The sequence below is a fragment of the Salvelinus sp. IW2-2015 genome, linkage group LG4p (genome assembly GCF_002910315.2).
Source record: "Salvelinus sp. IW2-2015 linkage group LG4p, ASM291031v2, whole genome shotgun sequence".
Taxonomy (NCBI): Eukaryota; Metazoa; Chordata; class Actinopteri; order Salmoniformes; family Salmonidae; genus Salvelinus; species Salvelinus sp. IW2-2015.
This window is the reverse complement of record NC_036841.1, coordinates 23,447,485-23,466,272: the sequence shown is the minus strand read 5'-3', so window position 1 is coordinate 23,466,272 and position 18,788 is coordinate 23,447,485. Positions and strand designations below refer to the sequence as shown.

Here is an 18,788-nt window from a genome sequence, read left to right as displayed (position 1 = left end):
CAAGTCAACCACTGACTGCAATGAATACAGGGGGTGGCATGTGTACAACGATCACAGTGAAATAGATGCTGTGAAATTATTGAGTTAGAGTTTATTTTTACAGGGACAGTGCACATTAATCAACGTTTCCGTGCCGGTTTTAGTTTTAGCCAGCCAGCTAATTTTCAACCGCAGGCCCTGAGCAGGTTATTAAAAACAATTACAATATAGACAATCATTGAGCAGTGAGCACACGCCGAGCAACATAGGACAAGCAAGACATAGCATACAGACAGAGCAACATAGAACAAAAAGCAGCAAGACAATAGACAAGAGACAATAGACATTATTCAATTAAAGTAAAAAAAAAAAAAAAACTCTCCTGGCACTAGTTTAATAGGTTCTATTAATATTAGAGGTCGACCGATTAAATCGGGGCCGATTTCAAGTTTTCATAAAAATCGGAAATCGGTATTTTTGGGCACATTTGTGGCCTGCTGGAGGTCATTTTGCAGGGCTCTGGCAGTGCTCCTCCTTGCACAAAGGCGGAGGTAGCGGTCCTGCTGCTGGGTTGTTGCCCTCCTACGGCCTCCTCCACGTCTCCTGATGTACTGGCCTGTCTCCTGGTAGCGCCTCCATGCTCTGGACACTACGCTGACAGACACAGCAAACCTTCTTGCCACAGCTCGCATTGATGTGCCATCCTGGATGAGCTGCACTACCTGAGCCACTTGTGTGGGTTGTAGACTCCGTCTCATGCTACCACTAGAGTGAAAGCACCGCCAGCATTCAAAAGTGACCAAAACATCAGCCAGGAAGCATAGGAACTGAGAAGTGGTCTGTGGTCACCACCTGCAGAACCACTCCTTTATTGGGGGTGTCTTGCTAATTGCCTATAATTTCCACCTGTTGTCTATTCCATTTGCACAACAGCATGTGACATTTATTGTCAATCAGTGTTGCTTCCTAAGTGGACAGTTTGATTTCACAGAAGTGTGATTGACTTGGAGTTACATTGTGTTGTTTAAGTATTCCCTTTATTTTTTTGAGCAGTATATATATATATATATATATATATATATAAATAAATAAAATATATATTTTTTAAATTCGGCAAATCAGCGCCCAAAAATACCGATTTCCGATTGTTATGAAAACTTGAAATCGGCCATTCCGATTAATCGGTCGACCTCTAGTTGAGACTGCTGTTTTGCTGGTACTATTTAATGAAGCTGCTAATTGAGGACTTTAGTGAGGTGCCTGTTTCTCAAACTAGACACTCTAATGTACTTGTCCTCTTGCTCTGTTGTGCACCGGGGCCTCCCACTCTTTATATTCTGGTTAGCGCCAGTTTGCACTGTTCTGTGAAGGGAGTAGTACACAGCATTGTACGAGATCTTCAGTTTCTTGGCAATTTCTCGCATGGAATAGCAAAAGGGTTTTCTAATGATCAATTAGCCTTTTAAAATMATAAACTTGGATTAGCTAACACAACACTCAATTGGAACACAGGAGTGATGATTGCTGATAATGGAACTCTGTACGCCTATGTAGATATTCCATAAAAAAATTGAACATTTCCAGCTACAACAGTCAATTACAACATTTACAATGTCTACACTGTATTTCTGATCAATTTGATGTTATTTTAAAAAATGGACAAAAAAACAGCTTTTCTTAAAAAAAAAAAACAAGGACATTTCTACGTGACCCCAAACTTTTGAACGGTAGTGTATATGAAAAGAGAAATGTGGGCTTGATATTGTTGGCGTGTTCAACAATTCAACTGAAAACACTGAAACAACCACCGCTTGTCTTTGACACTACGACCTAGACCTTGCTGTGTTTTTWWTTTWTTTATTTTTTTACTGTGCATCATCTTTCTGTTGACAGTTTTAAACCAAAAGCACAAATACAGAAAACAAACACGACTGTATAATTGAACTGAATAAGTGATAGCGACAACTGAAACACTTCCCATGTAACAGGCTTCAGCAGCAAGGCGGCCAACTACTTTCACGCCATCTCTGCAGGAGTGATAGGCAGCTATTTATTTAACAGAAACTTTCCAAGAGCACAACATTCAGTACTGTCTGTAACAAACTATATGACAAAGACTCAACTATCCCAGAGTGCATATTAAAATTAAATATGTACATCTTTATATTGAAACATCCAGTGTTAAAATCACAAACCACTCTTCTTCTTCCATCACTGCAGACTTTGCTCTGTTAAAAAGAACAGGGTGTCATTTGTCATCAGACCTCAGTTTCACAGCTCTCACTTCCTGTCAAGTGAGGCAAGAGAAGGTTCTGTATTCTACCAGGCTGTGGCCTCGCAGCCTTCTACAGCAGTTGCTTTCTGGGCTTCATGTTCACCAAACTATGGGGATCTCTTCCAACTGAGACACACCAACTCATACAGGGTTTCTGATTTTTGTGAACTTGGAGCAGGTTAAGGCCGGCCAGGATTCGAGGGTTACATCCTGTGTAGGCTCTGGTGAGTACAACCGACTTTAGGGTGGGTGATGTAAATATAAATGGGTTATTGCAGGATCTGTGGCTCTAATGAGGACATGTGTGATATGCCAGAGAATGTGCAAGCAATTGTGAACAAAAGCCTTTTAAATACAGAGTTGTTTGTGGGATGTGGGAGTTTTAAATGGTAAGCAGGAGAAAAAAATGCACATTATACAAACACTATCACTAATGTAAGCTAATCAATACAGATTGGACAAAGACATCCTGATTTGAAACATTATAAGCCATTCATTCTTAGAATTGGGAAGAAACCAGAAAATAGTTTGATTCCCCATTAAACATTCTGATCGTATTAGTAGATCCCCATTTACTCTAAATATTCTATGCCTACTTTGAATTTTAATTTGAGGAAGGAAATGCCAAAAGTAGCGACCACATTTTACCACTCAGCCCTTTATGCTAAAATGTTGCTTGTTTCCTCATGGTACAGCGCGTTTATAGATACAGTAATGACAGTTGCTTTTCTTRTTTTCATCCATCAGTCATCAGGACACAGCAGAATTCAGACGTTAACAGGAAACAGCAATGGAGGGAAAGCGTCTTGTTATTGTGTATTTTCTGTGGATGCTGCCACGGGGACTGAATGGCACAGTGACACTTCAGCCTAACCTCCACTCTACCAACTTCAGAAGCAGTGAGGTTACTGCAACTTCAGACAAAGTTTCACCCTTAGAAATGGCTCAAGAGCCCCTCAACAACGCACCGGATGAAGGACAACATAGCACCGTAGCACCTTCAGTTGAGTTGAAGCTCACAGTGAAGAGTYAACCACAGACTTCAGACCAGGTGTCGACCAGAAACATTCTCAGCCACGATCGGCCTTCAATGCAGCCTTTGCGTATGAGCACAAAGAGGAACTCCCAGTCACCTCAGGACCGCCAAACAACCAGATATAAAAACAAGTCTACGGTGGAGATCACAGCAGATGGAGCCCAGGAAACRTCGCCCACTATGTGGAATCAACCTCTGGTAAGGCAAGTTACACCCTCCGGCAAGGACGAAGTAAGTCCAACAGCATCACCTAGACCTTCTGAGTTGTCCACTCAAACAACCTCACCGACACCAAATCAACCAACAGAGATCCAAACGGGGCCTACTCCGTCCAATTCTCCAATGTCGCAGACCAACGACACCGCAGAGAGGAAACGACCCACGCCAACTGGTGTTGGATTTGGAGTGACACCGACTAGAGCGGAATATACTTTGAACACAGGTGGAAAGGCTCAACTACCCAGCACCCCCTCCCAGGCCCCAGTCACAAGCAGGAGATCAACCCCTTCACACCCCAKTGAAAGAGGTCCAACAGGCCTATCTGAGCTGCCTAGTGCTGCCACTTCACCCACCACCCTACCTCCATCTACAGCCATGACCAAATCTTCAACCCACGTCTCCACTCCATGGACGTCGACCCAGCCTGCCAAGACCCTTGCCACCACTGAAGCCTCTGTTACTTCTAGTATTGACGTTACCAGCAGCAAGGGCCAATCCGGGCCAATGGTCCCCACTAAAAAAGAAGTTGCCAATGCCACCACCACGGCAAAAAAGAAACCAAAGCCTCCGACAAAAACTGCAAACCAAGACGAGAGAAAAAAGACGGGGAACCATGGCACAGCGGTGGCTGTACTGATTGGTGGGACACTGTTCATGATGCTGGTGGGTTTTGGGGTCATCTTCGTGAYGAAGCAAAGACAACAGAGGATGCAGCTGCAGAATACAGCCTGGGCCGGCCCCTCTCCGTTTCTGTACGGTGGAGTCCAGTCTCAACTGGATAATGACGATAGTGGTGATGTCCATCTGAGGGGCTCCAATGGGATCTCCTTCTCTGGCTTCCTGTCTCAGCGACTCRCCAAGAGGTTCTCTCTGAACCAGGATACTGACCAGGAATTCCGGATGGGTGAGATTCCGGCAGGAAGTACATTCGGAAGAGAGACTGTTTCAGATTGTTAAACCGTGCAACGGGACTGCTGCGTTGAACAAAGAAAATACCCAGACTGAGGAGGTACAACTTCCAGACAACTCCTCATCTCCTCCGCCACCGACGTCTTCAGAGACCACTGCCACAGCACCCACCCATTACCATCAGCCTCCTGCCTCCTTGCAGGATGTTGATCTGGGGCCAGACAATGCTCCCAATCGCTCTTCCTCTCATACGCCACCAGATATCCCAGAAACTGTTCCTCCACCACTGTTGGGTGTTCACCTGCGTCCCCCCTCAGACCAGGCCAGCCCCCCTCCACCAGAGAGCACATATTTCTCCATCCCCCCGGACTCGCCTTTACCCATCTCCAAGCAGTGACAGATAGCAACACAGGAAACCCACTCTCCTCCCCCACCACCCAACAAAGGAAACCACTTTAACCAAAAAACTAAACTGATGCTTATCAGTGTTTTGCTTCCTCTATCTATACCTCTATCTGATGAAACATTCCACGAAACAGATCTTCAACTAGGCCTATAGCCATAGTTTGATTGTCAAAACCAAGCTAACCCTCTCCCTATTTAACAGGATAACTGACATTGGCCACAATAATCAGCTTTCTTTGGTATGAAGGCAACCAAATGTACACTCAGAAAGCTTTCCCAAATGTTTTGAATCAAGATGTGGACACTGTTCAGATCCATTTTAATTCAGCCTGACCAATCTGTAGCAGTGATATTTATTTCATGCTACAATAATTGCTTTTCTCCAGTGTACTTTTTGGAGAGAAAGACACAGGAAGTAAAGGCCTAAACATCAGCATCATACCCAGTGGTGAGATTATTCAGAGAAGGATGCACTGCTAAAGTAATGTAATTGTGTGTGTGTGTGTGTGTGTGTGTGTGTGTGTGTGTGTGTGTGTGTGTGTGTGTGTGTGGCAAGTGAACATTCTCAGCGCATAAGTCAAGTCACTGAAAACAATCTACCCAGGCTGAAACATTCACAGTGAAAGAGGAAGTACAAAAAATAAATGAAACAAAAGAGTGATTTATATAATTAAACTGAGGAACAATAGATAGAAAGGGATAGAATGAATGTGAGAAAGAGTGAGCAGGGAGTTAGTCTCTCAGTGGGGCTGGCCCAACACTGTTAGTGAGTGCCTTACTGCAGTGTTGCAGTCGCTCCCAGTGTACTTCAGAGCTGTGCAGCAGTACACTAACAGTAAAGAGAGAGACAGAAAGAGGGAAATGTCAGACCCACAAAAAATGCCTCAATGTCTCATCTGAAGAGAAACCACAGAAACAAGATGGGAGAGGGAAAGCAACCACCACACCCATCTCATCTACCCATACTTGTCAACAAATGAGATGTTAAATACTCGTTGTTCATCAATCACGTATTTATGCAATAAATCCAATTATGGTAAATACTGGTGTGAAATTGTGTACTACATTAGCCTCATACAGTGAGGCAGACTACAGGCTCAATGGTTAACGCCAGGCTATAATTCATTCTGCTGGGTGGTGATTGAGGAGAGAGCATCATCTGCCTACACAAGTTACTGTCCCCCACCCCACCCGCCCCTGCCGCTCAGATGCCAGCCACGGCACCTGCTTTATCCCTCCCTATAAAGAGCGTTGCCTGGAAGATACAGCCATCATAAATCCATTCCCTCTCACCACCACCCCACTACTCAAATTCACAGCTTCTTCCAGACACATTCTCCAGCTGAGTACTAAAAGGGAAATGTTTCTATTGACAAATGATTGTAGAACTCCCTGTGTTGATACTGCCGCAGACATGAAAGAAACACAAGAGAAGTAGAGAGGAGGCAGCACGAGAAGTAGCTAAACTTGAGATTATTTTCAGTCCTGTTTCATTCTAACTCTTTACACATCTGCAGTTCCAGGTCTGATGTAGATTTCAAACCACCAACTCAGTCTGTCATATCAGTCCTGTCGGGGGTGAACCTTCATCTCCAACACAAACAGATGCCATGTTCATCTCAACACAGTCAGTTCAATTTGCAACAAACAAGAATCCATGCCATGTTCATCTCAACACAGTCGTTCAATTGCAACAAACAGAATCCATGCCATGTTCAACTCAACACAGTCAGTTCAATTTGCAACAAACAGAATCCATGCCATGTTCATCTCAACACAGTCAGTTCAATTTCAACAACAGAATCCATGCCATGTTCATCTCAACACAGTCAGTTCAATTTGCAACAAACAGAATCCATGCCATGTTCATCTCAACACAGTCGGTTCAATTTGCAACAAACAGAATCCATGCCATGTTCATCTCAACACAGTCGGTTCAATTTGCAACAAACAGAATCCATGCCATGTTCATCTCAACACAGTCGGTTCAATTTGCAACAAACAGAATCCATGCCATGTTCATCTCAACACAGGTCTATTCGTTCTACTATCATGACAAGCTATTGTAAGAGTTTGACTTTTAGTATGACTATACATCTTACTTTTCTGTCCTTATCATTCTAAAACAATTGCATGTGCTGTGACTACCGTTGGTTTTCACACTCAAGTAGGTTGCAAGGTGGGAAACCTTTTGTGAAAATATATTTTCCCTCGTACAAACACTTGTGGTTCGTGTATGCAATTCTCTTGATGCTTCAACTTATTAACAAAGCTTTCAACATGACAGAATTATAGAAATCAGATAGTCATTTTCAGTGATCCCATCTAATGATCTGAGATGAATAGCCCACATTAGTTGATATCTCAGACTCTCACAGCTTATTGGTTGAACACCCGGAACTAACACAGCAGATTGGAGTAGCTATGCAGTTTCACACTTTTGATTGGTCTGGTGTTGCCATGCTCGCACCATGCAATGCACTATGGAGGGTATTTCTTACTGGGTTTCATTTGCTGACATTTTTTCTGGAGAATTGTGAATGGTGATTGCTGCCAGCAATTCATGCTGGCTTGTCGCTGAATGATATTGCCAGCAGTAGCAGGGCAGCCTGCTTTGGCAGAAGTGCAGAATGAAATATTCACTGCTTGCTTACGGCTAGTTGCAGAACAGAGCAGTTCTGTGGTGCTAAGTACGGAATGCCTAGAACAATAAGCATGATGTTATGCTTAGTGTGTGTATTTCCACGAGAGAAGCCCCAAACCTACTACAGAGGACTGTTTCATTGGCTAGACACAATCTGCCAAACTATTAAAGAATGACTCCTTTCAGAGACAGACAGACAGACAGACACAGACAGARAGACAGAGGTCCTCCAGAACCAAACCGGGTATAGGCATGTGGGCACAGAAGGGACTTCATGAAGTGCTGATTTAAAAACATAATTAGAATCTAAATCTCCAGTGGCACCCCCAAATCACCCCACTCAAAATTAAGTAATCAAATCACAGCACACACACCCACTAAAAAGTAGGATTTTATTCATATCGCTGCAGCAACATTGGCTGTAAAACAGAGACACTAGTCACAGAACACCTATTCATGGCTCAGCAGATTCGCAAAAACAAGCTTGCAGACTTGCCAGGGTGCTTCCTGCAGGCACCCGAAATGGAGGAAGACCAGGAGGATGGTGGGACAAAAACTGTACCCTTAATTCAAAAACAGTGCTAATTCGCTGCTGAGGGCGGTGGAGGCAGCCATTCGTTGCAGGTGCCAGATGTGATGTTAGATACAGGGCATTCGGAAAGCATTCGGCCCCTTTCACTTTTTCCACAGTTAAGTTACAGCCTTATTCTAAAATAGGACAACGACCCTAAGCACACAGCCAAGACAATGCAAGAGTGGCTTCGGGACAAGTCGGGAATGTCCTTGAGTGGCCCAGCCAGAGCCCGGACTTGAACCCGATCGAAGAGTCTCTGGAGAGACATGAAAATAGCTGTGCAGCGACACTCCCTATCCAACCTGACAGAGCTTGAAAGGATCTACAGAGAAGAATGGGAGAAACTCCCCAAATACAGGTGTGCCAAGCTTGTAGCGTCATACCCAAGAAGACGAGGCTGTAATTTCTGCTAAAGGTGCTTCAACAAAGTACTGAGTAAAAGGTCTGAATACTTATGTAAGCGTGATATTTTACATTTGCAAACATTTCTAAAAACCAGATTTTTCTTTGTCATTATGGGGTATTGTATGTAGATTGATTGGGTGGGGGAATTCAATCCATTTTAGAATAAGGCTGTAATGTAACAAAATGTGGTAAAAGGGGTCTGAATACTTTCCAAATGCACTGTTTGTGTATGAAAAAGTGAGAGGAGAAGTCACCACAGCCCCCCCCCCCCCCCCRCCRCKRCKSCKGCKSKGAGGGCCGGCACTGTGCTGCAATCCTCCATTCCTCTCCCCCTCCCTCACTTGCTCCTCCTCCTCTCTCTCCCTTTCATACTGCTCTTTCCTTGAGCACAGTGCTGCATCAAGAGCCTGCAGAGGAGAGGTGGAGACCGACTGGCGCTATCGAGGGCACCCTGCTCTGGCATGCCAGGATGCCGCCATAACCAAGAAGAGGGTATTGAGACAGAACGAGAGAGCCTGCCCACCACTGGCCAGTGCCAACACAGCACTAGAGAGAGAGAGAGAGAGAGAGAGAGAGTGTGAGAGGGGGGAGATAGAGGGAAGAGAGGTCCACCTTCACCAGAGAAGGAAGAAAAGCAAGGGAGAAAATAGAAAGCAAGTGTGCAAGTGAGGAAGATATTGAAAGAAATTGAAAAAGACCCCAAAAGAGAGCCAGCGCAAAAACTGAGCGAGTAGAAATAGAAAGAACGCAATAATATTGACGACTAACACCCCCCAGATTTGACTTGACAATCACTCTCTCTCCACTCCGCTGCTCAGAAAAAAACAGGGGGTAGCGAGTGAGAGGGCTGGCCAAGGGAAGGAGGAAGAAAAGAGCGAGATGACGGACTGAAGCAATGGAGAGGATAAGGTGAGTGACTAATGGCATGGAGAGAAAAACGTTAGGAGAGACGGGTGTACATGCTAAGACATGCGCACATGACAGGACACACACAGTGCTTCACAGAGCAGTGATGTATTTGATTCTGTACCACATTAGCTCAGTGGACTGCAGCAGGGTGATTTGTCGATGTCAGTCTACTGCTTCTCATTAGAGACCTACTATATGCTTCTCTCTCTCAAATGGCGCTATAATCTCCATTAAATATTGCAGCTTATTTATGGAGCAAATGCCAATCGGCTCCATAGAAGAAATGAATTGATGTTGTTTTGAAAGCACTTATACATCGATTGATACAATTGTGTTACACAATTTAACACAATTAATGGACACACAGAAGATGTACACACAGCCTCCAATATTCTAAAATATATTTTTGGGGCAACATTTCTATGAGTCAGAGCAACATATTTCTGTAATTCTGATGTAATTTCAAATGTATTTGATATTTGGTATGTTACTATTGCAACTATTGTTATACAGGTTAAATGCAACCTCAGACTAACTTGCAGTATGCCATGACCTGAAGAAGTTTCTAGAGAGAGCTCAGCTTACTATGTAATGCTATTAACCTGCGACACTCATGTGTTTGGCAAGCTCTTCTTAACACACACACACATAGTCCCCAGATAACCAGTAATTTGTGCCAGACAGGGTGCAGAGATGACAGGACACAACACAACTGTTTGTGTGCGTGTGTGTGCGCGTATGGGATCAAGAGTGTGTGTGTGTGTGCCGCCCTAAATGAATTCAGCCGGCTCTTACTGCAGTATTTCCGAGCTCCTACCCGCTGGCAAGGCTTCAAGCTTACCGGCACACAGACTGACTGGGGCCCTTGTAAACTGCATCAAAGCTATTAGATCTATCAGTCTGACCCTCAACGAGGACAGTTAGCATATAGCCTGGCGTTACAATGATATACTGTTATAAATGTCAGAGGGGTGTTAATGATGTGAATGGGAACTATAGGGAGGAGAGGGGTATGGGAAGGGAAAGGGCTCTGGTTTAAGTAAGGTCCAATCCACCCAGCTGGTTCCCAGTCATGACTTTCTAACAGGCTGGATTGGCACCTGTTCTGACAGATTGTTCTGTGGGCAGCAGAACCAGTGTGGAGTGTTTTACTACTGTGTCCAGGTGTTTAATACTGCCTCTCTCCCATCTGGGAGGCTGTTGCTATGCATCAAAGCCTATCTCAAAACAGCAGCAGCTCCAGACAAGGTCTTAAATCAATTCTACAGAGATTCCACTGGGGGGAAACTAGGCAGGTTATGAATAAGGGTGATACTGTAGCTAAAACTCCACTATTGCTAGACAGCATTGGCTCTCGAAACTAACTCTAACTTCCTTCATACTGGACACAGAGACATAAAAATGTTATCCACTAGTTCATTTGACTTTAGTAGGGCTGTAACCYACAAAAAAAAWAATCTTGGTCGACAGAGTCGTCTGTTCTTTAGACCAATCGATTGGATGTAATTTTAAAAGGTGTATTTTTCCGTATATAGACACACGCTATGTTTGAATAAAATCAACTATATGTAGGCTACTGAGCTTGTCTGATGCTTTCAGCACTGCGATTTAAAATTAAGACACAAATTACAAGAGGGAGCCAGAGATCAATAGAGCCTAACCGGACAACAAAAACCTGCTCCCGACCCTCCTCCCACTGCTGCTGGCCTTAGCAGATTCTGGGGTTATGCTCCATCAGTTGCCAGGCTACACCAGCGGTCGGCAACCTTTTCCATTTGAAGTGCTAAGTTACCTTACCATTTCTACTGATCTGCGTGCCAGTTTTCATATGTACATTTTCATGGAACAGTTTAATTTCATTTATAATAGTCTTCATCTCAAAATGAATTTCATGTGGTTAATCAAAATACCATCTAAATGAAAATGATACAAATCTAAAAGTAACTTCTATTGCCATTGCCAATATGTAAYAATAACCTACATAGAGACATCACATTGAAGCCTGCAGGTAGAAAATATCCTGATAAGAATAAATATCCTATAAATCACATTGGCTATGCATGGCCTGTTTGCAAGGAACTTGAAACATTGTATCAACTATTAATAGCCTGTTGTATTTGTGCAACGGATAAGAAGCAATCAGGTATGCCTATTTTATGACATTTCCACGGGATAAAGCATGACATTTCTTTCCCCTTTCACGCGAGTGGTTATAGAAAGAGAGAGAGATGGAAATATTTTTTAAATAGGCTACATTGAGGAACTATTGTCATTCTCAATGGATGTAAAAACAGACTTTGTTTACTTGCTGTTTGAGACAAAGAAAAAATGACTTTGAGAAGCTACATAGTGATGGTGAGTTAAGACAATCAGAAATAGTACCAGATCCCCAAAACAGGCACACTTAACCTACATTTGCGTGCAGGCCAGGTAGCCTAGGCATACTTCTATSCATGTCCTTACTCAACATTGACAGGAGCACTCCAAACAAAAGACAATGAATAAATTGACAACTTGTAAATGAAATAAACAAACTTGTGGCCTAGGCTGTGCGCTCTGCAAACAACATGTTCACTCCTACAATGACAACGGTAAGACTGTAATAGTAATATATTGAATGCATTAACAGAAATGATTGTATCCAACAAACATTGTAGATTCAAAATGAATGGTAAATGTACTATTGGTGATACTGGTGTGCCATCCCCATGTCCTCAGCAATGGATTGGTCCACTGAGACAGGCGTGAATCAGACAGTTGTCTCGTGTGCATTCATTTTTTAAATTTCTTTATATGTGTGCCATAATTTAAAATATATTTGCCACTGCTCGACTAAAAAAAAAAACCTTGGTCGACCAACAGCCTATCGACCATACAATCGACTAAATGGGGTAAGCCCTAGACTCTAGGGAAGTAGATAAAGGGCCTCAACGGCAAAATCCCGATATATCCCTTCAAGCTCCTGGTAATTTCAGCTTGGAAAAGCTAGCAAGGATTGGATTTAAGTGAGCTATTGCTAATCAATATTTAAATGCTAATGATGTCGGTAGCTAATTTAACTGTTAGTATTATTATTCTGCAGATGTGTGTGAATGAGTGATGGTTTTGACAAAGATCCATACTGCCCTACCAAGCAAAAAGGAAGTAATTGCTAATTTGGTCGAAAATCAGTTCATAATTTTTCCTACATTAAATACATGCTTAATCATGTGGACAAGTATCCTGCCTCTATTGTATTGTGTTTTGAAGAAAATGGGGGTCATGTTAGCAGTAAATGCATAAAGTTTCTGTGAAACCAAGGTAAATAAAAGCCATTTTTCTCAGTTCCACACTATGAGCAGTTACTGCCTTTTTGCTTGGTAGGGCAGCATACAGGATCAAAACTGTGCCCTTCCATTTGTGAGTCTTTATAAATCGTGGGAGCAAAGAAGTGTTGCAGATCTATGTCCTTGGGTACAGTCCAGTGTCTCTTCTCACTGTGTCTCTCCCTCTCTCAGAGCCTTCATCATGCTCTACCGCACCCCGCTAGCCTGCCTCCTCCTGCTGCTCCTGTCGGGGATGCTGGGCGGGCTGGTCCTGTCCATCTGCCCTGCCGTGTGCTCCTGCAGCCGGGGCCACCGTGTGGTGGACTGCTCCTCACGGCACCTCTCACAGCTGCCCCCAGGCCTGCAGCACAACATTCGCTTCCTCAACCTCTCACAAAACAGGTAGGAAAACAACTTCTTCCTTATCTTTATCATCTTCCTTCTCATCAGGTTGGATCCTACCTCTAAACGTCTGGGTTCTGATATTGAGCAGCAACATGACTAATAGCCAGACAGAATCAGCAGGGAGGGGATCCTAATAATTACACTCAGTCTTTCTTGCATATTCAGTTGAAGAAACTCTCGCAATTCATGTTTGGTCAGTATGTGGTTTGATTTAAACTAACAATTCCACAGGCATCTTTTATTTATCCCCCCTGTTGTGTCAAATAGTTGTGAATCTAACATTGACTTCTCCCCCTCTCTCCCGACAGCCTTCGTGGTCTGGAGGGCCAGCTCAGCCACTATGCCCACCTGCGTACCCTGGACCTGTCCTATAATCTCCTTGATCGCTTCCCCTCCGGCCTGCCCAGGGCCCTGTGGGACATCCGGGCTGCCGGCAACCAGCTCCGAGCCCTGGACAAGAACGACACGGCCTACCACTGGAACCTGCGGGTCCTGGACCTGTCAGCCAACGAGTTGGAGAGGGTGGTCTTCATCAACAACACCCTGCCCAGCCTACACGCCCTCAACCTGAGTCACAACCGGTTCTGGACCGTGCCCACCAACATGCCTCATAATCTGGAGATGGTGGATTTGTCCCACAACTACCTGGTTCAGATCCTCCTGGGGTCGTTGGACCGGCTGCCCAGGCTGAAGAGGTTCTACCTGCACGCTAATCGCTTCTCCTGGGTGCCGGAGGGGGTGTTTGACCGGTTGGAGGGGCTCGAGTTGTTGARGCTTGGGGATAACCCTTGGGCTTGTGAGGAGGAGGAGAACATCACAAGGCTCTTGCTCTGGGCCGAACATACCCGCGCTGCCGTGTTGGGCTGCCCCTGCTACACTAGGCCAACCTGTGGGCAAGCCCATGTGGCAACTCCAGGAGGGGAGTGGCACTTTGCATCCTACACAGAGCCTCCGCTGGGGGCTGATGCCAGAGAGCTGGGCCGTGGAGGCCTCCCACCAGCTAGGGCTGCAGTCGCCACTTCTGGGTACCTGGCTAAGTCTGCGTTATTGGAGCCTGGGATGCATGGAGACAGGGGGGTGGCCAACGGCTCGGGGGATCAGACACTGTTCGTGTTCACCTCCACCCGCTCGCATGGCCTCTCCACACGCACAAGCACAACGGGGCGTCCGCACTCTGCCACCAAGAAGCCCAACACAGGAAGCACGCGGAGCAGAGGCCACGGTCTCCACACACAGATTGTGTGTTCTGCTGTCGCCTTGAACCTTTTAGTCACGGTGACTGCCTTCAAAGCCTCCTAAAGAAACTAGAGCCAAGTCTTGATGGATTTTGGAGAGGTCTAACCCTACGTACATTTGACCCAGAATGTTAAAGGGAGTTTTGTTTTTGTTTTAATTTTAAAGAACAACGTTCGATTGTTACTGCCTAATTTTTAAAAATATAATTGTGTATTCTCTCTCATCTTCCAAAAATGTGTCCACCATCTCCAGAGTGTAGTTGTGCTGTATGACTATATCTTTCAAACGCACATACAAATAATATCTAGGCAAATGTATAAACATACATGACTAATAATACTATCAGCGTGGAAACATGAATGCTCTACTCCATGTAGTCTATACTGCTTGTGTGTTCTGTTGACAAACGCTGCTGCGTTTTATGCTTTCTATGATATAAACACAGAAACGGAACATTTAGAATGCATTTACTGTACGTGTGGTTTGGATGAGTCAGTGTATGATGTGAGATACCTAATCTTTACACCTTGGCATCAGCTTGGTTTGGGGGGTTATCTAGAAGTACTTTTAAGACCCTAACATGCATGCACACAAACACCTTGGCTCTTTATAAGCTCCTAAAAATAACTGAAAGTTATAACGAAATGAAACTATTCTCCTCTAGGCATTGAAATCCTCACACATCATTGACCATTTGGTCAGAAAGTGACCCTCTTTCCACTATTGTAAGGTGCAGAATTCCCCCCACACACAAAGACAGAGGTATAGGGTAGCTCTAAATCTGGTTCACCAGACATCCTGACTCCCCCAGAACAGTGGGCAGCAGCCTGGGGAGGAGGCATAGGGTATCCCTCCTCTTCAGCTGAGTTGGAACTAAGAGGCTATGATATGTAGCCCCACAAAGCCTGCTGTAATGAGTGAATGGGCCTTCCTGGGTCCTCGCCATGAACCCATCTTCTCCCTTACAGCTTGGCCGTCAGCAGTGCTAAAAATTTAGGACACAATCCCTCTCCCTACCAACGGATGGCCCAATCTAGATGAGTATCATCTTCAAAAGGATGCTTTCCTGACATTGTGTTGATAAAGTTTGTTTATCAAGCTGGTTTATAATAACAATAATATATGTAGACGCCAACATACACTCCTTGGCTAGGTCTTACCTGCGAGCAATGTAGTAGAAGAGTGGGTTGCCATTCTTGGAGGTTCCAGCCTGGTAGAAGACGTTGAGGGTCTTCAGGGCTTTGAACTCATCTTTCTCATGGACCTGGTGCCTAGAAATCAGGGACAAACGGACAATAGAATGCTTCTGAATCAACTACACTCACTAACTGCTAGCATCCTGAGTGTCTTAGAACATTTTACACACTAACTCTACAGTAGGAGAACAGTTACCTGGTCATAAACTCTTCAAACTTGGAGCTGGTGAGGTTGAGGCTGGACCAGTGTGTGTCGGCCACAGGTTTGTGCTCGGGTGGCCCCAGATAGGCCAGGAGGGTGGCCATCTTGTCAAATGGCCGCCTGCCCACTGCCTTGTGGTCCCTATGGAATGGAAAGAGGGGAGAGCGAGACCACTGTKAGACAAAGAGGGCTATACTGGTAGTGCACATAATAACATGATGACTGGTGACTCATCGTGTTACTGACCTGTTGCTAGAGAGGTACTGTCCAATCCTCTCCTGGTTGTTCCACAGCAGCCTGTGGAGGGCCAGAACGTTGCCATCACTGATGAAGGACAGGCTGTGGTTGACTGAGTCACTTGGAGGAGAGTCAGATGCTATGTCCAAGAAGAACCTACAGGACAATACAGATGGATCACACAGCGAATGGTCAACTACAGAACTGGAAATCTATTACAAAAATATTTAACATTTTAGAAAACGAGTCGAGGTATGTAATTCTCAGCTTCATAACAAAGTCGGGACTCGGATCAGTTCCTGCTTTTCTAAATAATGAGAGAGCAGTGTGTGCTATTATCCGCTTTCAAAGTGGGGCTTTTTTGTCAAAAGCTTTGCTGGTTTTAAAATTCTTCTGACTTACCGTCTATGTCGGAAAATATACAGGTTAAGATGTCGTCACAAATCTGGGACCAGCACCGATGCAAACTAGCATAGCTGGTCCCATTGTTGCAAAGAGTTGTAATTTGTATCCCTTTGTCTTAACCTTTGTCATCTTCAACCTAGCTTACCGCCTGGCTGCATCAAAGTTGCTTTTCACAAAGTCGTTAAAAGGCCTCATGTGCTCCTCTTTGGTAAACAACACATGGTTGGCAATGCTCTGGAGGATCTGACGACAGAGACAAAAACACAAAACAGAGCGCAACTTAACTCAAATAAAAGGTCATAAATAAAATGTATTTTTTACAATTACTTTATCAAACTCTTTCGGGTCAAAGCCCCTACTGTCGTTTTCACGAGGTGCTTATTTTAGTAAGATGGAAGCTCCCAACCCATACCTTGGACATGAGCTTCAGTCCTCTCTCTATCCTGGGTGGGGGCTTCTCATCCAGGATGCCTGTCTCGTAGGGTGACACAATGGCAGGGTTGATGAAGCGCAGGAACATGGCACTGCCCACCGCCCCTATACTGTCCTGGGGGAAACGCTGGCTCACCACCTAGAAGAAGAGGAGGGCGATGGAGAACAATGGGGAGGGAGGAGAGCAGGAGGGGTGGGAACAGAGTGGGGAGAAGACAAAATAAGAAAAGTTAGATGCTTCTACGACATGACTGAGAAGATCTCACACCACCCTTCTCAAAGCCAGCCACAGAACGAGAGATAAAGAAAAAAGCGAGCGAGAGAAATAAAGAGTTAGAGTAAAAGTGCAAGAAAGAGGGAGGGAGACAGAGGTTTATGGAGAGAGCCAAGTACGGAGGTCCAGAGAAGACACAGTGCATTCGGAAAGTATTCAGACCCCTTGAATTTTTCCAAATTTTGTTACAGCCTTATTCTAAAATGGATTAAATTACAAATGTTCCTCAATTTACACACAATCCCCCTGAATCACAAAGCAAATATAAAAAATGTATTATTTACATAAGTATTCAGACCCTTTGCTARGAGACTCGAAATTGAGTCAGGTGCATCCTGTTTCCATTATTCATCCTTGAGATGTTTCTACAACTTGATTGGAGTCCACCTGTGGTAAATTCAATTCATTGGACATGATTTGGAAAGGCACACACCTGTCTAGATAAGGTCCCACAGTTGACAGTACATGTCAGAGCAAAAACCAGGCAATGAGGTCGAAGGAATTGTCCGTAGAGCTCTGAGACAGGATTGTGTCGAGGCACAGATCTGGGGAAGGGTACAAAAACATTTCTGCTGCATTGAAGGTCCCCAAGAACACAGTGGTCTCCATTATTCTTAAATGGAAGAAGTTTGGAACCACCAAGACTCTTCCTAGAGCTGGCCGCCCGGCCAAACTGAGCAATTGGGGGAAAAGTGCCATGGTCAGGGAGGTGATCAAGAACCTGATGATCACTCTGACAGAGCTCTAGAGTTCCTCTGTGGAGATGGGAGAACCTTCCAGAAGGACAACCATCTCTGCAGCACTCCACCATTCAGGCCTTCATGTTAGAGTGTCCAGACGGAAGCCACTCCTCTGTAAAAGGCACATGACAGCAGCTTGGAATTTGCCAAAAGGCACCTAAAGGACTCTCAGACCATGAGAAACAAGATTCTCTGGTCTGATGAAACCATGATTGACCTATTTGGCCTGAATGCCAAGTCTCACATCTGGAGGAAACCTGGCACCATCCCTACGGTGAAGCATGGTGGTGGCAGCATTATGCTGTGGGGATGTTTTTCAGCGGCAGGGACTGGGAGACTAGTCAGGATCGAGGGAAAGATGAACGGCGCAAAGTACAGAGAGCTCCTTGATGAAAACCTGCTCCTGAGTGCTCAGGACCTCAGACTGGGGTGAAGGTTCACCTTCCAACAGGATAATGATCCTAAGCACACAGCCAAGACAACGAAGGAGTGGCTTCAATACAAGTCTCTGAATGTCCTTGAGTGGCCCAACCAAATCAAACATCTCTAGAGAGACCTTAAAACAGCTGTGCAGCAACACTGCCCATCCAACCTGACAGAGCTTGAGAGGATCTGCAGAGAAGAATGGGAGAAACTCCACAAATACAGGTGTGCCAAGCCTGTAGCCTCATACCCAAGACTGTAATCGCTGCCAAAGGTGCTACWACAAAGTACTGAGTAAAGGGTCTAAATACTTAAGTATATGTGATATTTCCGTAATAAACATATGCAAAAATTTCGAGAAACCTGTTTTTGCTTTGTCATTATGGGTTATTGTGTGTAAGGCTGTAACCTAAGAAAAGAGGTTACAACAACTTTTGTAGTGATCATGAGATTGATAAGTTGTGATCTCGACATAACAAGGGAATTATTATTTTTATTCACATCCTCCTCTCTGGACTTCCGTAACTATGACAAGAACATTTTAATTAAAGCTTAGAGGAAAATTAAGCCTTTGAAAA

The 18,788-nt window shown here is 44.5% G+C and overlaps 1 protein-coding gene and 1 pseudogene across 5 annotated transcripts in view; one reads left to right on the top strand and one right to left on the bottom strand.

Moving 5' to 3' along the window:
* The window catches only part of LOC111960720 (neurofibromin), a 104,949-nt gene that overhangs the window by 40,138 nt on the left and 46,023 nt on the right, over positions 1–18,788 (bottom strand). For 4 of the 5 annotated variants that reach the window (XM_023982906.3, XM_023982907.2, XM_023982909.2 and 1 more), the window contains 5 exons: positions 16,754–16,912; positions 16,487–16,584; positions 15,946–16,092; positions 15,694–15,840; positions 15,462–15,572 (listed from right to left, as the gene is read on the bottom strand). In XM_023982906.3, coding sequence (XP_023838674.1) covers positions 15,462–15,572; positions 15,694–15,840; positions 15,946–16,092; positions 16,487–16,584; positions 16,754–16,912 — 662 coding nt within the window. Of the gene's footprint in view, positions 1–11,082; positions 13,022–15,461; positions 15,573–15,693; positions 15,841–15,945; positions 16,093–16,486; positions 16,585–16,753; positions 16,913–18,788 lie in introns of those variants that run through there. The other variant, XM_023982908.2, reaches the window with a different exon arrangement.
* On the top strand, positions 2,261–5,864 carry LOC111960721 (mucin-2-like; annotated as a pseudogene).